We start from the raw sequence: 22,923 nt of genomic DNA, 5'->3' as shown, positions 1-22,923 counted from the left end.
TTACTGACCAAGAATCTCAAAGGCATCACTTCTACAATCCACTCATTCCCTACCTGTCTGCCTTATTGCTCTTTCTTTTGTCTATGGCACAGTTGAAGGCCTCAAGAGGTACAAGGGACTTCTTTAAAAATCACAGATTGAGGTCCTTTTGCTGTAAGAGCATACATTTCTCAACACGAGCACATGATTTTAGAAAGACTGTTATCAAAAGCACTCACTATTCCAGGCACACTAGTTTATTATTATCATTACTAAGATGCACAAGGTATCTGTGGAGAGGTAAGTCTCTCAGAAGAGGAACAAGTCATCTTTCAGCCAGCATCAAGAGTGAAAGGAGTGAACCTGTTGGGAACCACATGATGCAAAATACTTCATTAGATAACCTGAACTACTCCTTAGTAGAGCTTAATAGTTTTTATTCGCAACAGAAAAGGTACCATGTGTTCTTCAAGTAACTGCTATAAATACTGGACAAATTAACTGCTGTGAAATACTTGTTTTTAAATAAACTGTCCTCCTTCCTGTGTACGATAATACTAGCAGAGAAAACGAATAAAGCAGCTTAAAATAGCAGAACTTGAAGAAAGCAGGAGGAAATTCAACACCGCTTATTTTAACTCCTAATGCAAATTGCATATATCTGCACTTGAGTAACACCTAGAAACAGCAACTAAGACACTGTTCTGCTGAGAACTATACTCACATTTAGCAAATCCAGCTTCTGCCAATTGTCCTTCCAACCTAACTACAGTAATATAGCAGGGTCTTTCAGGCTGTCGGCATTTGCAAAGGATTTTTCCTTTTCCCCAGAGGAAAACATTAATTCTATTTCCCACAATAGATTTTTGAAAGATGAATCTACAGCATTCACCATACAAATACTTCATGGTCCACCAAAGGCTTCCAGAGCAAGGAATCAACCTTTTGTGGACCATATGGAGGGTCCAAAAATGCTTCTTTGGTAAGAAGATTCAGAAAAGTTGCTAAGATTCAATGGACCAAGCTAAAGAATTAAGGAAAACCCAGCTTTGCAAAACAGAAAATTCATATGCAGAGATGCAAAGCTAGCAGATTAAAAAAAAAAGTCTCATTTCCTTTGGCATAGAAAGAGAACAGGCAAGTGAGATGCCAGAAGAACTAAATGCTCACAGGCTGCAACTCCCATTACAATTATCAACACCTAAACACATACTGGCTCATTTTTTAGACAAGTAGAACTCCAGTCTTCCACTAGAAAGGGAGGGAATTTCACTCAGGGCAGGTGATGATGCCAAAAATATAATATGAATTCCAAGAGGAAGAACACAGTAAAGAACTGAAGACCTTTTGAGACATACAAGGGAGTCAGAAGAGGCAAGGAGAAATGATTACTATGGAGCTCTTCACAGCTTTCTGAGCCATTTTATGAAATGGTAATTGACCTGTACACAGCCAGTCAAAAATGCATAGCATGCTTTCAGTGAGATATTGAGAATATTTTCCCTGTCATTTTACTAAAGTGAATGAAAAAACACAAAGAAGCCGTAGAAGAAAAAGAAAAGCTGCAGGAAAGTCACAATGTTCAAAACAAATGCAATGGCAGAATCAGTATTAAGTGTGCTTCTTGATTATAATAGAACCTTATTACGTATAATCACAGAATATATTCAAGCAATGCAAAATGCCACACATGCATTTCAACAGAAAGCTCAGTGCAAAACTATACCCTGTACACTGAGCCTTTCTGATGACCAGTAGAAGAAAAGCAGAATTTATGTTCCTGTACATGCCAAATAAATTGTACTACTGTAATATTATTTTTTTTTTCCAGCATATGCTTAGGTTCTTTCTATTGATACAGGAAAACAAAACCAGTTAGCCCTTCATTCACTGAACTTGGCATAAACAGAATTTTAGCTTAAAATTTGCACTACTAAATTATTTATTTTTCTCTCATTTTAATCAGTTAAGACTACTTTCAGGCACTGTATTAATTCCTGATAATCTACAAGGACTTCTTGGTTTAGAGATGTATCTTACTGTTTCTTACAGGCCTTCTTCCTTCCTTGTTTTGTGCCTGACACATTCAACATGACTGAACACACAAAGCAAAAGTGACACTGACTTGGCCAAGGTGCTGCCAAAAGTTCCAGAAGAATCTATATGTTTTGAGGTTGCTTTTGTTTTTAAAGAACTTCCAGTAATCATAATGTTAGGGGTCACAGCAGTAGAAAAGCATCATGAAAAATAAAACCGAAAGAGCTGCTGCTTTATGACTTCACAATATCTGCTAGATTAGGTGCTAGAGCAATTTAGGCTGTTACTGATTAAGCCTGCCCCAAAAGAACTCCCCACAGACTACACCAAGTGCCAACTTTTAACCCCCAGAAGCTGCAATTGTTCTGAGATGGATCTAAAACTTTTACAAGAACATGAAGGCAAGTTACAGTCACCAATACCTTCATTTCTTTTCCTATATACACATTTGTACTAAACTAAACTAAACTTAGGAACAGGGTGGAAGACTGAACTGAAAAAGTGAAACACAGAAGAAATTCTGAGTGCATATTCATATATCCAAAAGGAAGGTAAGGTTACTAAACATTCATAAGCAACACTGAAACTCTGAATGCTAGAGTATATATCCCAAACTGAATGACACACTAAGACAGGAGTATGCCTTACTCTGCAGTTTAGGCTTTATTTCATAAAGATTTGTAAGAAAAACATCTGTCTTAATATTTAAGCTTTCCTTAGTATTTAAGAAAAATGAAGGAGCAGATTAAGCCAGATCTATAATTGCAGAGCTCAGTTAACACATGCAGCTCTGGTGAAATATAGGAGAAGGAGAGGTAAGACCCATTAGCCCCGTCATTAGCACTGGTGAAAGGACAGGACAGGACAAGGAAGTGATTTCAGCTGAGAAGCTTCTAGCTGTTTTTATACATTAGTACAATCACACCAGCATTGTCTGCCATGAGGACTGTCCTTGGAAATAAGTGTTAGGCAACACAAGGAGAGGCTGCAGAATTAGTACAACACTGCACAGAAAACCTCCAAATTCAGAATAATCTTATTTTTACATGTTTAGTATGTTGAGAGCTTCTCTCTGGCTCATGCAATGTGTACTCATTGCAACCCCTGAGAGAGTACTGCATGACAGGTGCTACTTTGAAGGACTAAGGGATGAGAAATGCTGGGAGTTGTTGAGAACTTCTGATTAATGAGTAGTAGTCCTTCCCTAATTCCTTCCACAACTGGAAAGTCAAGGAAGAAAAGCAAATGCTGAGTAAGGTTGCTGTTTTCCAATTCACCTGTGCTTCTTTTAGTTACTCATTAACTTTCACACATACTAACCAAACAGTAAAAGAGAGACAGAAACTGAGATGCTTCCCGCTTCCCACCAGGAAGCAAACGAAGCAAACAGTAGGTTCAGAAGAGGCAGAGTTGCTCAGGGGAGATGCATCCTTCTAAGGACAACAGCCGTCTAGTCCAACCCCTGCTGAAAACCAAATGATGGAACCTTACTATCACCATGGGACCATGGAGATGGCAAGCACACAGTCCCTGAGCCAAAGTTTACTTGAAACTTCACATTCTGTAAGGTAGCCAGATACAGCACATCAAGTAATGCCCAGAAAAAATTAAAACTTAAGAACTGGGTACTGCTGACCATCCATTCTAACAACTCCATAGCCAAAGCTCCTGCCACATATGCTTCAGAAGCCAGATTATAAAAAAACCCCAAAAAACTCAACCCAATCAAAACGAATTTACCACACACCACAAAACATCAGCTGCCATTTCAAGCACCTGACCTACGAAAGTATTCTTGCCCCTTTGTAATGAAATCCACTACATCCAAAGCAAGAAGTCACAAACAGTTTTAAGGGAGGCTATGCCAATCCCTAAAATGTTTATATTAGATTTTTGACTTCAACATCTCTCAGGATTTAGATTTTGCTCTAGCCAGTATGTGAGGCTTCAGTGACAGCTCTGTGAGCAGTGCCACAGGTAAGAAGCAGCTAACAGAGCACTACAGTGACTTCTATAGGGTCAGCACCCACCTGAGAGAGATGTCAGCATTGCCACTGTCCAACAGCACTGGCATCCTTACAACTGCTATCAAGCAAATTCACAGCAGGTGCTAGAGGATTTCTCCCTATGAAAGGGTTTTCTTTCTATCAGCAAAGAAAGATTAACAAAACCAAGACCACGAAGCACAAACCCCCCTGTTGTGACCCCTAAAATGATGCACAGTCTACAAAAGACAAACTAAAATGGACAGAGCAATGGACCTTTCACTCCCCTTAATTCAATTCTCTCCTTTAAGTCAGTGCACTGTTATTACCCTAGCAATGAGACTGTAACACTGGAGTTTTTCAGCTTGATGGTAAAATCACGTAGTGTCCATCCATCTCCAATAATAGCAATATTGAGACAATGAACTCTATTGAGGCATCTAATAAGGCAGATAGTCATTTGCATAGTACATTTTCTGTGACTCTCTGTAATACATCTCAAAGACTCAATTCAGACTATTCTCCTTTCCCACAGACATTTTAAAAAAGGATTCTTTTACTAGAAAAAGAAACAATGATCCCTCCCATAATAGCAGAAAGCAAAAGATAGGATTTTCCTGCCCATGCTGGGTGCACACTTTTGGCTGTGTATTTTTATCTGGTTGGGTTTGCCCTTCTTTTTTTTTTTTATATACTCTATGTGCCTTTCAAGTCCATTGTGAATTGAATGCTCAGAAGTGTACTTCTGATTCTGCTCTAACAGGCTTCTGAGCAGAAAGCGCTCTGGGATCCCCACCCACCAGCACAGCCAAATTTCATCTTTAATTCCTGTGCCACAGTCTCTGCCTTCATCTCTCCACACACTCCTCTCCTATGTGACTCACTGAATTATTATTTGCTGGACATAGCCAGGCATACCCTGGCCCTGTAGATACACTGGCCTGCTTATGAGACCCAAGTTTTAGGATGAGCTCTGCAATGTAGTACTTGGGTAAACTTGGCAAATCACTTCCTCTCTAGACTGTAATGGCCTTGAAGACAACATACACGCACACAGTGTATGCTGTACCTCAAAGTTCAGCCCAAATAACATCTCTGTACTGACATACGCAGTTATGATTGTGCCCTTCCTCTTCACAACCCTTCTGCTAGCTCCTCTTCCAGTAAGTAAACTTGGACTTTGTCAGTGTACTATTTAGCACAAGGACACACATATATTACTCCTGGAGGCATCTAAGCTACCCTCTACAGGAGGGGGACACACTCAAAATACCACTTTACTATGTTCAACCAGCTCCTGTCTGCTCTGCCCTCTCTCCCTCAGTGTAGACATAGGCAAGCTCCATCCCATATCCTCTGCTAGAGCCCACAAAATGAACAACAGGAGGGAACACACATTCATAATTCATCACCCCAGCTCACAGGCTGTGACACGAACATTAATCCACCTTTGGCTCTGAATGCAAGCTCTTTGCAGCTACCCCTGGCCAGGGTTCAGAGGAGAGAGCCACCAAGCTACCAGGGAGGCTTGGACACTCCCCTGCCACATCCCATAAAGTCAGCAGTGACATACTCTTCAGACAGGTCAGGCATGAGACCCTCCATGCAAAAGACCAAGCCATAGCACTACCCTTGGGCAACTCCATGTTGGGCCCCTGTGAAAACGAAACTAGATGGCATTTTTGGCAAGTCAAAGCAGGTCAGCAGAAAGGGAGAGAAGCTGACATACAACCGCGCCAGTGAGGAACAGTATTGCACTCTTTGTCCAAGTTTCCGATTTTATCAGATTATGCCACAGTGTTAACATTGTTTATAGCCCTATTTTGTGTCTGTGAATCACCCACTCTCAAAGACTCTTCCCTCCACCCCAGTTTATAAATAGCACCACATACAGAACAGAGTTTGTAGAGCAAAGAAGACTTTGCTGAAACAAAATAATGTATATCATGCTGACAAAAAATCTTTCAAAAGCCTCTCTCATTTATTTATAGCACTGGCTAGACAGGCAGATTCCCACATTTTGTAAACCCTGTAGGTCACCATCTCCATTGCTCATTCACAAACAATTCTAATAAAAAACTCCCTCTTGGTTACAACTGAACTTTTTCCCCAGCACACTGCTTCTTGGCACATGCCTTTTGAAAAGAAAGATTTTAAATAAGCAATATTATGTACTTTTCATATTTGAAGGCAACATGAGCCTAGATCATGATAAGACAATATGACATTATTTATGTATCTGGAGACATACAGACTTTGCAACCAACCTCTTGGAGCTCTATCAGTACAAGATAAGTCATTTTCTACCATGTCACAGCAGACTGAGACTTAAACTTCCATAGATTGTATTTTCACAGGAAAATAATACATTCCCAATTGCAAACATAAAACCCATCACACATTTTTTTAATCCCACTGTCGTAGTTTAAACCAAGTCCCCCTGCTCCCGGAGAGTTAGGAAGGAGAATCCAAAGAATGTAGCCCCCACGGATTGAGATAAGAACGGTTTAATAGCTAAGGCATAACACAAAACCCCTACTGCCATTTACTACTACAAATAATAATGATACAGCAAACAGCAAGTGAAAAGAATACAACACCCCACCAGCCACCGACCCATAACTCACTCCACCCTGCCCGGCCGAGCACCATGTGCTCCCTCCTCCATTTTTCTCCACCACTCTCTCCCGCCAGCTTTCTCTTTCCCAGTACCCATCCTGGGCATCATGTGCTATGGTATGGAATACCTCATTGACTAGCCTGGGTCAGGTGTCCTGTCTCTCCTTCCTCCTGGACTCCCCTCCTCCACCTGGCTGGAAAAAACCTTGAACAAAAAACACCCTCAAAACATGCTCAAACCATGACACCCACTTTTCTCCAGAAACCATTTGCTTGCAGTTGGAAGCTCACAGCAGCATCCAGATATGTGATCAAAAGCTTCAGAGAACAGTCTCCTGGAGTCTCAACACAGATGACACCTTGTTGAGCCAAAACGTAATGAGCTGTAGCTCCTGGGACCCAAACAAGCAGAGGCTGGGTATTGGAGAAACCCAAATGCCCCATCCCCAGACGGGCTGGATAGAAAGTGAGTTACCAAGGCTTCGCTTTGGCAATGAAAACCTTCTCTGCTGATACTGAGCCCCAGGCAATTCATCCCATTTTTCCATCCTCCCACTCTGCCATATTTGCAACACATCAACTTGACACCAGTGAAGGATCTGGACTGGAGACATACCAGCCTAGCAAGGGACTCCTGAGCTCATGGACACCCATGTCAAACCCACACTTGCAAACAGACACCACTACATCATCCCCAGCAGTTCCCCAGTCCTGTTTCCCAGGCAGCCACATCAACAGCAGGGATGCTGGGGCTGAAAGAAGCTCTCGGTTGTTCCAGCAATTGCAGAGATTTAGGTACACAAAATACCTTTGAAGAGACATCCTGCCCAAGTCAATTTAACAGAAACAGAAAAGCGGCTGAAATAACACTGGCATGTTCTACTGATAAAATTCATTATAAGTGCCTAAGGTGAAAGCATTCAAGTACTTCTCTATTCAATTCACCATTTTTTTCCCTTCAGTTAATCACATGGTTATTTGTCAAGCTAATGGCTCCTTAATAAGTTGTAGAAGTTAAAACCTGCTATAACAAGGCTCCTCTTTAAACACAAATGATGAGTAAAACAGTGCATTCAAACGTGTATTTCAGGAACACTACTAAATGTATTATATTGTGGTTCATTTTGTTATTTTGTAGACTCAACAAAAATCAACTGTTTATCATCTTAACAAGAAAGGAAAATACCAGTGCCTGGAAAATATCACAATAAGTCTGGACATCACTTAAGCCAAGTACCTATCTTTTTTTTATTATTATTCCCCTACTGCTTATCTCAACACACAGTTCCTTTTCCTTTAGCCCCTTTCAAACAATACGTGATACTAAACAAACAGAACTAAATACCAAAATAAATTATTTCTCACTAAAGGCTTATTTCTTCTCTCCTGTTTCATATTTACAAATATATACGTGTGTATATACACAGCCATTTAGATACACACACACACACATATATGCTTGCTAATGTTACTAAAAGTATCCTATTATTTTACAGTTATACAAAAGCTGACTAGCATTAAACATGACTCTGGCAGAAAGAGCATACAAGAGCAGGGTCCTCTTGCAGTTACATAGCAACACTGAAATTCAGAAAGTCCGAGCTGTGTGTCATTGGTTCACTGCAATACTTCAGACCCATGTCTTGCTGTCCACATTTATGAACAGAAGCTTTCTAGGGAGGGTTCAATGACAATCCTCATTATCACTCTGAAATACTGACCAAAGGACTTACAGACTTAATACTTAACCTACCATAATGTTTTTCCATTTAAAGAGCTTGTTTGTAATCACAATCTTTGGTACTGTGTCTGATTAACACAGAGGGAACTGTAAAATAATAAAAGAGGACCATGGCATGATAACAATGAAGGGGATCTCCTACACTAAGTTCTCACTTATGCAAGCAAAGAGGAAACAACTCTAAATAAGGGAGGGAAAAGAAATTTAATTAGAGCTGACTGAAAAATAAGGCATATGGTTCACAGGAATTTTTACTTTCCATTAAAACAGCCTCCTCCTTGTTGGCAAACTAAATACAAATTAAACGAAACCATTCTGTGACACGTGTATGTGAAAATGAAGACAAGCATGACAAAAAAATTTGGGTGGAAGCTGCACCATTTGCCATGTGCAATTACAATCCAAATTCTGTGACAAACATGTTGTCATGTATTACGCAGGTATTTTTTCCTTCTCATCACTGCTGCATATAACCATCCACTTCCCCCATATTACTAAAACCCATTCCACCCACATACCTAAAATTTTACTTGAGATGCGGGCAGAAGAGGAAAGGTGGGAGCAAAAGGTGTAAAGAACAGGACTGAATTTTGGAAAAAGGCTTTTTAAAAGGGAAACATGAAGACATGTGTCTTCATCACAAAATGCATCCTGGTGACCTGAAGCTTCTCCAACAGCTCCTTCTGATGAGTGGGCTGGCACTGAGCAACAGGAGCTAAACATGGTGAAGGGGAGAAAAGTATACACTCTGGACCCTGCCTCCATCCTCTGGGAATAGGCAGATCAAAGTCAAATGGGCTGCTTTAATTCCAACACTTCCTAGCTTTTCAGAGATGAATTTTGCAGCTGTAGAAATGTTCCCTAAATACAGACTGTGTTTGTACATGTGCATGCTTAAAATAACACACATTTGGACATTTCAGAACAGAGACCGTCTTCCTATGTGTTTTTTTCACCAACAAGTAAGGTAACCCCATTCTTAGCTAGGGAGCTTCAAGCAATAACCTGAAATATACGTACAAGCAGACAGCAATATCTATCACATCCTCCCCTTAACAGCCATAACTAGAGGACTGGAGACTTTGCTACTGTGTAGTGCAGCAGATGAATCAGACAGGCACACTCCTCCTTAAGCTCTCAAACGATCACGGTTTTCACCATCAGCACACACCAATTATCATCACCTCATTCAAAGCAGCGTACAGCTGGTAACCTCATGTTGCAAAAGCCTGCAAGTTCAACACTAGCTGTCTAGAAATGCCTTCTACCACTTTTAAGCAGTATCCAAATTACAGGGGATAGTGTCATGTTATCACAGCTGTAAAGTGTGCAAAGGTCTGAGGGTGGGTGGAGTGAATTTTATCTTTCATTTCAGGAAGAGATGTCTCATCTGAACAGGGTCTAATTAAAAAGCAAGAGACAGGCTGGTCAGTTTTATTTCAGAGATGAATACAGATTAGCTCTGTTCAATGACAGAGCACAGACTTGTGCACTGCTTCAACAGTTGATACACACTGTGAACTTAAGTAGGCTGCAGCAGTCTTGCTCTTCGTACGCATTCTGTGTTTACTCCTCATCCTCCCCCAACAACCTACTTCCTTTTCTGAAGGAACTTGTATTTGCTTCTGGTTTCATAGCGATGGTCATGATGAAAGAGTGCTTACACCCAGAACTCAATTAACCACTCATACACTTGCTTCCATGTCCTCCTCAGCTGCACCCACACACTGTTCTCATTTAGCTCCCTTCATTGCATTAAAGCAGGAATAGGAGCATCTCAAATTAGAGTCCTCCAAACACCACCCAATGCTTACAAACCACAGACTGCCCACAGACCAGTCACTGCACTATGGGACATCCAGAAACAGACTGTGGGTTTTCTTTCTCAGCAGGAAAGAAGGATTTGCTGTGTAATCAAAGGAAACAACCAAGTTTATTTCAGTTATGTACAATATACACAGTTTGGAGCTTGAACAGCCTGATGGTAGCCATTTACAAAGCAGACATTTTAGTAACATGGTGCTTTCTGCACCATTTCAATATAACGGGTGTTATCTTTAGCCCTGATTTGTCAACACGATCTGCACAGCCATATACAATGCTTTCACAGGGTCAGTTTGCTCCCTAGCATCCCAATCCCACTTGCTCCAAGTAGCTGTTTCAGAACTTGACTTGCTCTGTGACACACTGAGAATGCAGAATGAAATTTGCTGTCCTGCTAAATGCCTGCCAAGGTTTTGTACTGCCTCAGTCATACTCCTAGCCCCTTTTCCCAAGCACTTAAGTGGTTTACCACAGGCTGCCCTGTGTCTTAAGGTGAATGTCTATCTCACAGCACAAGAAATCCTTCCCCATCTGTGCCTGATGTAAGGAATGCCTTTTCCTATCTACAAACCCACTAAGAATTAACCAATTCACTTAGAGAAGAAACGAACAAGACCCCACAACCCAGCTTTTGTCTGATTTATAACCCATTCATGACCAAAAGGGAATACTGTGTTCACAAAATACAGGATGTTGTGCAAGGGGAGGGTTTTTTCTCTCCAGCTCTCATTTTTGACACAGTTTGTGTGCAGAAGTGAATCCTGGTGAAGACAGATGTGGTGAGGCACTATGTTGACTGTCTAAATGCACCTGGTGACTGAGAAAGATTTATTTTTTAAAGTCATTGCCAGGGGTCCTAACCCCATCAGAATTCTTTAGCCATGTACAAATGCACAACATCACATGACATTTACAACCTCCAGGTCACAAACACAGCCAGTGCAAGAAGAGGGAGGAAAGGATAAAGAGGAAATCTGAGGGGCAGCAGGTGAGCAACTCCTATGTCCTCAGACAAATCTCAACAGCACAACCTACTGCAAGTCCTAAAACTCCTCAATCATTGACTTAATCTTCCAAAGTCTAGAAGGGTTTCAGAAGTCCTACAGACTCCCTGGAAGATGAAGCAGCAAATGTCTGACTTCAGGACAGCAAAAGTAAAAGGCCTTTGCTCAAAAGGAAAACTGAAGTTTAGTAGTAACTTATCTCCTAACTTTTCCATACATTTCTGCAGGAGGAGACAAAAATATTCAGCTGTCCATTTTTCACTGTAAATATTAGATTAGCATAGCTGGAATTAATTCTGATGCAATTTGAAGACAGTAGTGACAAATAGGGCATGTAGCAATGACTCTGAATAAATGTCTGCACATGAGGAATACATTTCTTTTTCACTTCCCTTTTTTTTTTATCCCAAAGGAAAAAACAGTATCATTCAGAAGAGAAGGCAGCCAATATGCAGGAACAGGAGTGCAGGACACTCACATCACCTGCAGCAACTTCGGCAGAGTTGAGCATTACAACTTACTATTCTTCTTACCCTGAAGAGGAGCTGGTAAATAAATAAAAAGTAGCAACTGTGTCAGCCTTAACATTTAGGCATAGGGAGAATCACTGCACACACTGCTTACAAGCCAAACCATAAATGCACTGCACAGAATTTTGCACATAAGCATACGGGGCACAGAGAAGGTTATCAGAAATGACCTTTTGGCTGGTAACAGCATTGCAAGCAAGCAATGGGCTTGCTAGGATGGGACAAGGGGCTGTTCTGTTAATCACCCAGAACTGCTGCTGGAGAAACAGCAGTCCCTTCCTGCAAGTCAAAAAACAAAGTAGTGCAAGTGAATAGAAAGGAGAAATAATTTTGGGTTTAGGTTTAGTTTTGGGGTTTTTTTTGTAGGCCACTCAAACTTTCAGAATTTAGAAGAGAACCATTTTATTTGCATCTCTTAGAAGACATTCTCACCAATTCCACCATAAAGAGAACTAGGCTCAATTATCAGGAGATCGCTGGGATGCAGAAGAGGGAGAAGTACACTCAACAGCTCTGACCTTCTGCTCACTGAACCAGGAAACAGTTGAACAGATGCATTTAGAAGTATGAAGACTGAGACAGAAGACAATAGTTAAATAAATACCAGTTAAACCTCATACCATAGTCCTCTCTTGTAGTACTGGGAAATGAGTACCGCTTACAGCTATTCCAGATATTGCATCCACCTGCAAGTATTTGCTGCTGGCTAGAGCTCAGCACATACACTCTCACCAGCACTGTCAGTACTTTGCAAAACATTACAGACAAGAAAGAAAAAAAAAGTTAGCTTAATAAAGACTACAATAAACTAGTTATATGCTTTAATCATCAAAAGCATATAATGCCTGGTTAGGGGATAATTTAGTTTTGATTATTTTTTTAAAAGCAGGTTATATGATTATAAAGTTAGTTGAGAATATATCTGCTTTTTTCAAATATTTTAAGCTTTCAATTTCATGAACATAGAGAACTAATGATTAGCTTCTTTAACGTGGATCTTTCACAAGGGTATAGCAGAGATCAGAAATTAGAATGTTACAGAGGAATCAGGCACGAATTCACAACAAAAGCAATTACACTTTCATTACAGAGTCTCAAATCCACATAAAAAGAATTACATTGTCTTAAGACATCTATATTTTAGATCAACTCCCTTTCAGCAATAATTAAAAATCATTACAGTTGGAGAAAGAAACAAGAAGAAAACTGCACTGACTTGGAACTGGAGAACATTGGCCATTAAGGTTTTGTCTTATGAAGAAACAGATGAACACTTTATAATAATATATAATCAGTAACTGCTAAGATGGAAAATATACCTGTTCCCAAATGGATTCAACACATCAAAGATTCTTTTATATAATTATTTGCTTCTGTTACCTGGCTAGCTTTTTTATTTGTTACCATCTCCCAGAAATTTTAACATCTCCCTTGATAAGTTACAGACAAAGGAAAAATTTCTTTCCTTTAATAGGGACAAAGGAGAGCATTGCTGAGATTTGTTATATACATACGAATACCTGCATTGTTATGGACATTAAAGGACAATGGGCCAACAGATATCATTCCAGGTTTTACAGCTTTGTCCTTTCCCATAATTATGTCTTAAAATTGAATTTCAGTTAACACGTTCACAATACCAACATATACTAATGTTTTGCATGTACTTGGAGATGGTTTCAGTTATTTTAACATGGGTGTGGCAATACATTTAATTTATCATTGATCATTCAAGTTCAATTTAATAGTACTTTTTCAGTGTACTTTTTCAGCTGGTTGCAAGAAGAGATTTAAAACTAGTACAAGGTCCATTAGAAGAACAACTGACTAGTCTATTAGTCACTTAAAAAAAAAAAAGCTAAACAAACTTTCACAAAAATTTTCCCATTTTTTCTTCCACCTCAAAAATATTTCCAGAAATAAGATTTTGAACTGCAGAGAGACACTGAAAAAATATTCTCATTCTGCAGATGTTAAAGCTGCCTCTTTAACTCATGTAAGGGTATGTCAGCCTCTTTTCTTCAACTGTCAGATACATCTCTTGGAAATTCCCGGTTTAAAATATCAGGCTTGTGTCTGTGGCATCCACGGTATGCCAGCTAAAAAGGCCGTATCTTGACCTCAAAGCTGAACTGCTTATTCCTCCCTGATGCCCAGCTGCAGGGAACTAGATCTTAGAGGTGAATACTCATCACAGAATTACACAAACTGAATTAAAGTTATTGAACTTCCCTAAAGAAAGAACTTGCTTTTGGGTTTTTTTTCTTCCAGTTTTCTTGAAGATACACATTTACAAAGACTGTGGGAACAAAACTGTGTCTATGCTTGTTGTATTTCCTCTGTACAAAACAAGTATAAATCCATAGAAGGTGAAACCATCAAAGACCTCAGTTAACCAGGCACAGACTACTTTGAGAAAAAAATTAAACTGCATTGGAACTGACCAGAACAAGTATGTTTTAGTAAGTATGGAAATCCAAGCCTAGTGTTAGAAGTGGTTGATCCTACAAGAAGACTGAAGGAACACTAGAATTCGAAAGCATAATTTATGTAGCAGGAAAGCCATGGGCTGTCAATTCCTCCAAATCCAAATTTGGTTATCAATAGGTGATTATGATGTGTGTGGCACCAAGATTACATTAGAATTCCCATATCTGCTTTCACAGGAGAAAAATAATTAAAGAAACCAAAATTTGATGACCTAAAAGAACCCTACCAAATTATCACCATTCATTTTATTTCCCCCTCAGTTTGAAGCATTTATAGGTATATAAAGTTCCCACAGCACTGGAGAAAATAACTGAGCATGATCACAAAAGGAGGAAAATCCTAAACTCCCTTAATTAACATAATACAATTTTGCATATGTAAATTTTATGCCAGCCACAGGCACCCATTTTTTCGCTTCACACTAGCTGTCAGAACAAGTCACATTTTAATGTTTAAAAAATACACTGAAACCATGTCATGCCTAATACTGTTAATAAAACCACTGGCAAGGCGGAGTCAAAATCTTTTGATGGTTCTACAGTGCTACTTTCTGCTACAATGAAACTACTAATGTGCACTTCTTTCGCCTGCATCCCAGAGAGTAATGGTGGACACCATTCTCTTTCACAGCCAAAGCTATACCTTGGTCTCACCCCAGTATCCTTCTTGCTCTCTTCACTTCAAAACACAAATCAGAGGGAATCAGCTGGCTAAGCTGCTTCGGGCATGGGGAAGCCCTGGGAGGACAGGCAGCAAAAACAGGCAACCTCAATTTATCTGCAGGGACTATTGACATGGCAGGCACAACACACACTAGCAGGAGGCAGCAGGAAGCTTTCACAGTCTGCAGTATCGCAGATGGTCCCGTGCGTTGCTGCATACGCAGGCTGGCCTGCCCCAAAACAAAGCTGCACCTTTCTCTGGCCACAACCTGCTGACCATCCTTTGCAGCATCCTCCTGTCTCGTGAGGCAGTACAGCACTCCAGACCCAACACTCCGGCTGGGCACCCACCTGCCCATTGCACACCACTCTCCTTATTTCCAGGGACAGAGTTGGCAGAAGTTGTAATTGGAAAATGAGGACTCAAAACCAGATACTAGAAATGACAGGTCACTGCTGCCAAGTCTATGTGTATATATAACAAACAAGGAAGCTTATTGAAAATGCTCTAACTAACAGAATCCAAGTGCACAAGCTACAGTCTCTCAATGACCAGGGACAGGCTGGGCTTCTACAAAGCTGATTTGCACAAATAACACCCTCTTTAGGGAGCAGTGCCATTCAAGCTAGGTTAAACCCAGCTCCTTAAAAGCTGGCAGACAAAAAACTCTGTCAAAATATTACCAAAAGGAAGTAAGGAATTAATTTGAGAATACACCTAATCACAGCTGTGTTTTAGATACAAACAGTAAAATCCTAACAAGGAAAAACTCCTAGGCACTTAAGTCCCTCATCTCACCTGGGCTGTGACAGAAGAGAGGGCACCAGCACCTTTTGGCTCAAAGGAGATCCACTCACAGCTCCCAGGCCAGATGTCACCCTCGCCCTTTCTCAAACACCTATCCAAAGTGGACCTGCTGAGAGACTGCGTCTGCTTACCAGGCCACAACAGACAGACTAATTTACAATACAGCTCCAGACCTGACGTTCAAGTCTTCACTTTATGTTTTTGCAGTCTCAGAAGCAGAAATTTCTTACCTTTAAGAGGGGAAAGAGGTGAAGTTCACACAAATTATTCCTCAATCCCTGGTCCATATGGTGTACAGTAAACAGTACTACAGCACATAACATTTTCCTGAACACCACAAAACCAAACAAATCAACCGAAAGACCATGAAGTCTTTTGAATAAACAAACACCCAACCCAACATTTAACCCCCCACACACTCTAAAGTTTAAAGTAGCACTCTAGATGCAGTATAAAACAAGAATTTTGCATTCATTAGGAACTCAAAGACATACTACATATTTCTTTTATTCCCTTGGTTTTGCTAAGACTGTATAAAACAATGAGAGAAGTCCAGAGGGTACCAAACAAACAGGAGGAACAAGAAGAATAGGAAAATGAAACTAAGAACAAGCAGATGTGTAGCACTGGAGAAGAAGAGATTTCTAATTGGCTAGGAGAGCTTAAAGGTAATCCTTCCAGTGGTCACTTACCCTCCAAATTAGGACTCTTATCAAACATAGGCCTTAGCCCCCTTCTCTACACACACCAACTTGGTTTGAAGTACCACCTAAAGCCAAGATCAGTTACAGCTCCCCCAGGGCTGGTACCAAAGCAGATGCTAACATCATTCCTTCCCCTGTTTGTAGCTGCAGGTAGGATCTCCTCTAATCTGCAACACAGTTAAAAACAGTTTCCTTTTCTTCCATGACATTTCTACAGGTGGAAAAAGAAGCTTTCATGTGTTGGCCGTAGTTGTCTCAGATAAATCACAGAAGGAAAAGATTGCTGGTTAGACTGCATGGTTTCTACTACCAAGGGATTCTTCCCATTTCCTGGCAATGGTAGGAAAATAATCATACATTCAGTGACACGCCAGATACTGACAACATTTACAGAAAGACATGGACATTACTCTCTTGCCCTGCCTTTTCCACTTCGTGCCCATGAACGGCATAGAAGATAACTAAAAGAGGTCACAAGTTAATCAATCCAGCTCTGGTTGGACCACATGTACAGGTCCATTTTTTGGATTACAGAAATACCTTTCCCACTTAATCTTGTATTTTTCTCCTGGGATTTTGGATTAATAGCCCCAGGAGGCCTGTTTATGTGCAGATACATTTGGGAACAGCTGGAAAGCACTTTGAGAAAAGCCTTGGTACAATCTTCCAAAGAAGTGCATCTGTTTTGTTCCTTTCTTCCTGCACATGCCTGATCACTCTTTCCCCCCACATGCTGCTTTCTAATGTTTCATATTAGCACAAGCTCACCTACACTTCATTGTCTTTTACCCCCCGTAATAAAAGTCCTCCCCTGCACAGTCATCTCCTGCTGAAAGTTAATTTCTTACTGATAGTTCCATCTAAGCCATGGCTCTCTTTCACTCTCCCCTTTCTACACAGCAGCAGGCCCTCTCTGCTACAGAAAACTCAGCTAGCTCTTCCTACAGTTCCAGCAGCCTTTCATGATGTTCAAGGTACTATTTACATTCACATTTTGGAATCTAACTAAAAGCAGTGGCATCAGGCTAACAACCAGATGTGCAGCCAGTGACTGTTTTTAATAGCTTCTCTCTCCTTTGCTCATATCAGGAATCTTCTTTCAATCAGTCAAGAAAAAACCCAAATTAAGGACATGAGACAGGTTTCATACCTATAAACATCAAATTCCCAGTCCCCAATCACTCTCTCACACTTGCTCTATGATACATTGTAATTCTAGTAGGAAGAAGGAAATACATAAATTAAAATTATATGGATTATGCCCTAAGCAATAAACAACCAAAGATTTTTTAGAACAGTAGCAATTTCTCGCTCTCATATTTAAGAACTCCAACCAAAAAAATTTACATGCCATGAAAATCCTCAACAAAGACTTGCATGTAGCTCACATAATTGAGGAAGTACTAATAATAGCGTGGCTGTTTGCACAGACAACGTTTCCACTGTGGGCCTGAATACTGATCTCAAACATGCAGAAGAAGATGTTTTGTTGTGCGTTGCTTGCTGAAGACTAAAATCAAAGTATTGGAAACCATCTGAATGCGCTGGAATGTGCAGTTGGCCTATGCAGCTAAGGAAGTGCTACGCACATCCATGTCACATTGAAACAAAGCATCTATTGAGTATGGCAGAAGGTGTTCCTGTTGCGCACATTAAAGTTACCTGTGTTACAGCTTTAAACAAAAACAAAAGCCTTTTCATTTCAGCATCAACTGTCAGTCATCACAGAAAAATAACTTGTCCTGACAGGTGAGAAGTACATTTCTAAGCTCCTATGACATAAGCAAACAGTCCACAGCCACAGCTTCTCCTTGTGGTCTATGCCACATAGGTCCAAGCCTGCTCAGGTCTCCAGATCAGTGAAGGTATTTGTCAAATGGTACTTAAAAGTTTATTTTTTTTCTTTCATGTGCTAAAGATTACCCAGAATAACTTTACAAATGAAAACTTAAGAGTACCATACAAGAGAAGAATCAATGAGGATGATTAACAGTGACCAATATATAGCAGAAATTAACTGACATGCAAAAGATATACACAGCAAACCCTCATTTCAGATATGATGATGCTTCATTTTAATTCTTCAGCTGGAAATCTGGTTCAGTAATTAAGTCATAATCCTATAAAATTAACTCTCACAGTATCAGTATGGGTTCTGTGCACAGAATAAGCTGTAAGAACAACCTACTAGGTCCACATAAAAGGCATTTATAACTGTAAGGACCAAAATCCTCTCGTAGCAGATGTTATGTTGTCATATCACTAATATGACCATCCTCAACTCATTAGCTCCCAAAAAAACACAGAGCAAGGTTTGTTTTTTAACAACTCCAACCTTGCCCGCTATGCTGTAATTCATTAAAAATAAGGAAGATCCTTATCCTTAAGTAAAGGACACCACAGAAAGATCATATGCCTGTCACACCACCCAGGAGCTGCCATGACACAGCCATTCCACAGCTTGGGCTGCTTCCCAGCCCTTGTGTGTGTTCAGGCCAACAATGCCGCCTGTGTTAGAAACACTGTCCCTTTACCAACTCCACAATCATTGGAAGGGCAAGGTGGAGGCCAGATCCAGCCAAGAGCCACTTTCACCCACCTTGCTGCCTTTTTTTCTCATGAGCTAGCCAGGAGACCATAGACAAGAGGCAAGAAGTCTTACTGGTAATGCATGAAGTCCAGATCATGGCACATGCCAGGCAGTCTTGTCAGCTGCTGGCATCTTACATCAATGAAATACCTCACCAGATATTCCCAGTCTGGGCCCAATACCTGTATGCATGCCACACCATGAGCCACAGTGGCCAGCTATCACATCTGCCTTAATCTGAGCAAAGAACCCACCACCGAGCAAAACTGGTCCCTATTAGAAACCATCCCCATTTTCAGAGGGCAAGACCACATGAACACTACTTGAAACAGGTGACAAGGCTTTTGCTCTTAGAGCAAACGTTCCCTACAAGCAAGGCTTTATTCTGCATCCTTATTGCTGACCTTAATGAGCTATATAAAAACCCCACAATTTTCTCACACAAGTGAACACGCCAAAATTTAGTGTTTTCAAATGAATGATTTGCAGAATCACACCACCAGCAATAACTTGGTTTATGTCCTATTCCTCTAAGGAAAAAGCTCCTGTGGGGCCTTTCCCCCCCCAACCTCTCTCTGTAGAGACGAAGGGCTCCTAATGTTCATACTCCACAAGGTGCTGATCAGCACCAGTTAAGAGGTCTTCTGAACTAACACCTCCTTGCACCAGCCTTCACATAGAGGGGTACACCTGAAGTCACAACTGAGGCTATCAAATACTGCAGTCTTCCAAATTTTCAGTCCATGCTACCATGAACTGGGGAGCTCCCATGTAAAATTCTGAGCCACACCAACGTTATCAGATCTGACTTGTGTGCTGTAGCATGCTGATGGGAAATCTGATATTATCAGTGGATGACAGGACCTACTACTCTAGGGTCCCACATGGAGCCAGTGGGATGCACATCTGAGTCCCAAGATGGTGAATACATAAATGCAACAACATGTAATTGAGGAGAGGATCTAACTTGTTTTATTATTATTAATCATATAACACACCAATTATGAGCCAGTCTTAGAGGACAGGTACATCACTGTGTCACAAGATTTCATACCCTGCTTGAGAAGAAAAAGTAAAAACAACAGAGGCCATGGCTGGCAAACCCCCACAATCCTCATACAAAGGTTCCTCTGCTTCAACCACATCAGGCTCCTGTTGCCTGGACAAGCCTGCAAGGCTATACCCAAGAACAATCCAGGCCTTCCCTAAGCTTTTCCAAAATGCTGGAGTACTTTGATTCCTGAGTCAGTCTTGGCTCTTATTCAGAAGAGATTTGTAAACCTAGGCTTGGTACAACAACAGAGATGGAATGACAAAACACTGCAAGGTACCCCGAATGGAATGAGACATAAAAGGAAGAGGAACCAAAGGTTTAGAGTAGCCATTGGCTGTAATCACAGGCTGAAGGCAATGCAAGATAAAGAGCAGTTAAAAATCTAGAAGAATGGTATAGTTCTGCTCTGCAGCTCTAAGGGTGTGACAGAAACACAGGCCTGGAGGAACTGTTACTCCTGCAGATTACTGAACACCTTGGTCCATACCAAAACACATCCACACTTCTGTAGTGGAAACCATTGAGGCAGAGAGGCCAAGCAGGTCCAGCTGAAAGCTAAAGTTCAGCAACCCCCAAAACATTAGAGTTCACAGCAGTCACAAAACCCTCCTACGGGAACGTGAGAAAGGTATCAGCAGAGAGAAACTTGGGGTGAAAGTCTATGCCAGCATGCCATGAGTAGGTCACCTGGTAAATGATTCTGATTTACATCATTCAAAGGTGTTCTTGGAAGAATATCTGCAACACACTCGGGAGGGCACAGAGAAAGGCTTGAAACAAAGTATGCTGGCAGAGGCCTCCTGATGACCTGCAGCCCTACATCCCCAAATCTGCTCTCTCTGCCTCACGGTGGGATTCTCCCGTGAAAACTCCACACGGCTCCTGAAGGCTGTATCCCAATGGGTGATGTGCACCACCAACACGGGCAATGTACAAATAACGTATTACTAATTAACCAGCAGCGACACGATGAATGCAGGCTACAGTAATCAGTGAGGAGACAGAAGCCGTCCCGGCTCTACCTAAGGCAGCTTTCAGAGAGGTAAACAACCGGGGCAGCCTCATGCCCCAGAAGGAGCCACACGGCTGTACCACAGGGTCGTACCCTCACCACATCCCCAGGAGGGCCGGCCAGCGGTAGCCCCACGCTGCTGCCAGGCGGGGCTCAGACCCGAACGGCAGGCGCCGAGCGCAGGGGGAGGCCGAGGCCGCGGGGATCCCGCCGGCGGCCGCCCCAGGTGAGCGCAGCCTTCACCGGGCCACGCCGCAGCACCCCCCGCCTCCCGTTCTGTGCCCAGGCGGCAGGGGCAACGCCGCTGTGGGACAAAGCCCTGGCACGGCCGCACACCTGCCCCATCGGCTGCACACATACCCGCACAGCAACGGGAACCGCCGCCGGGGCAGCCTCCAGCCAGGGCAGGTGCGGCAGCCCCGGCCGCAGCACAGCAGACCCCCCCACCTCCCGCACCCTCCTCCGCACCCGCACGGCGGTCTCACCTCGGCCAGCAGCAGCAGGCAGGGCAGGGGCAGCAACAGCCGCCTCATGGTGGCGGAGAGCGCTCCCCGCTGCGCGCACGGCCGCTCAGCCCTACGCCGCCTCCCCCGGAGACATGGCCGGGCTGCGCGCCCCGCACCGCCCGCGTCCCACCCCTGCACCGCCCTCACAGGCGGCGGCGCCTCAGCCTCCCGCCGCTCCCTCTAGCGCTCCCTGACGGGAAAGGGGCGTGTCTTAGAGCCGCACGGAGGGAGAGCCCCTGCATGGAGCGGAGAGAGGGGCGAGCGGTACAGCTGCGGGCGGAGGGCAGGGGAGGGCAGGTCCCTCCGCCGCCACTCCTTCAGCCTTTCGCCCAGGGCATAAATGGGCGTCTTGCCCCGGGCAAGGGGAGTGCGGCTGGTGCTTCTCCGCCTTCACCCCTCCCTCTTGGCATCTTACATCTCCTCCCGCAGGGCCAGGCGAGAAAGTGGCTCTCTCCGAAAGTTTCCCGGCCTCCCTGCACACCCTGTGGGGAAGCGGCGCCGCTGGACGGGCCCCACCGCCCGCCCCGGCATTGGGGTGGCGCTCATGGATGGGCCATAGGCACTCGATGGTAAAATGAAGTCAATCTCGGGCTCGGGGTCTTCGGCCACGGTCCCGTCCACCGGCGAGAGGGGAGAGCGGCTGCAGCCGCACACGGCCCCTCGGGGGGCACTGAGTGGCTCCGCTTATTGCGCCATTCATCATCCCTAGCTAGTCGCCCCAAAAAGTTCTGTCCTTCCCCGGGCGCTGGTTTAGACATGTTTTGTCCGTGTCATCAAAAAGGACATGACAGCATGAAACGCAATCACTTTTATAACCTCAACTTACTTCCCAGGATAATGCACTGTTTCACATTTCATTCATCTTGGGTAAGGGAAAAGGAGAAACAGGGTCAGCTTACGTAGCATATCTTTAATTATGGAAACACTGGCAGTCTTATTTTTCTCAAGAGTTTTGAACTCACATGTTTGTAATTTCCCTGTCTTTCCTGAGCCCTCAAAACATATGCATAGCATTAAGGAAGCAACTATTTCCACAGGAGTTCATGGGAAGACTCACAAGAATAAGGGCATTGGTGTTGTTCAGCCTCAAGAAGGCTCCATGGAGACCTTATTGTGGCCTTTCAATACTTGAAGGGAGCTTTTAAGACAGGGACAGACTTTTTAGTGGGGGCTGTTATGACAGGGCAAGGGGTAATGGTTTTAAGCTGAAATAGGGCAGAATCAGACTAGATACAAGGAAGAAATTTTTTACAATGAGGTTGGTAAAACACTGACACAGGTTTCCCAGAGAGATGGTAGATGCCCAATCCCTGGAAACATTCACGGTCAGGCTGGACCCTGCTCTGATCAACCTGCTCCAGTTGAAGATGTCCCTGTT

The 22,923-nt window shown here is 42.6% G+C and overlaps 1 protein-coding gene across 1 annotated transcript in view; it reads right to left on the bottom strand.

The window, feature by feature from the left end:
• The window catches only part of LOC101880716 (protein tyrosine phosphatase receptor type J), a 72,264-nt gene extending 50,692 nt beyond the window's left edge, over positions 1-21,572 (bottom strand). The window contains exon 1 of the mRNA XM_034061314.1: positions 21,525-21,572. Within this exon, the coding sequence (XP_033917205.1) occupies positions 21,525-21,572 (48 nt within the window). The remainder of the gene's footprint in view (positions 1-21,524) is intronic.
• Between the last annotated feature and the right edge of the window lie 1,351 nt (positions 21,573-22,923).

This window comes from Melopsittacus undulatus, chromosome 4 (assembly GCF_012275295.1).
Source record: "Melopsittacus undulatus isolate bMelUnd1 chromosome 4, bMelUnd1.mat.Z, whole genome shotgun sequence".
Taxonomy (NCBI): Eukaryota; Metazoa; Chordata; class Aves; order Psittaciformes; family Psittaculidae; genus Melopsittacus; species Melopsittacus undulatus.
Note: the sequence above shows the minus strand (reverse complement) of the source record. Positions and strands in the feature narration are given on the sequence as shown.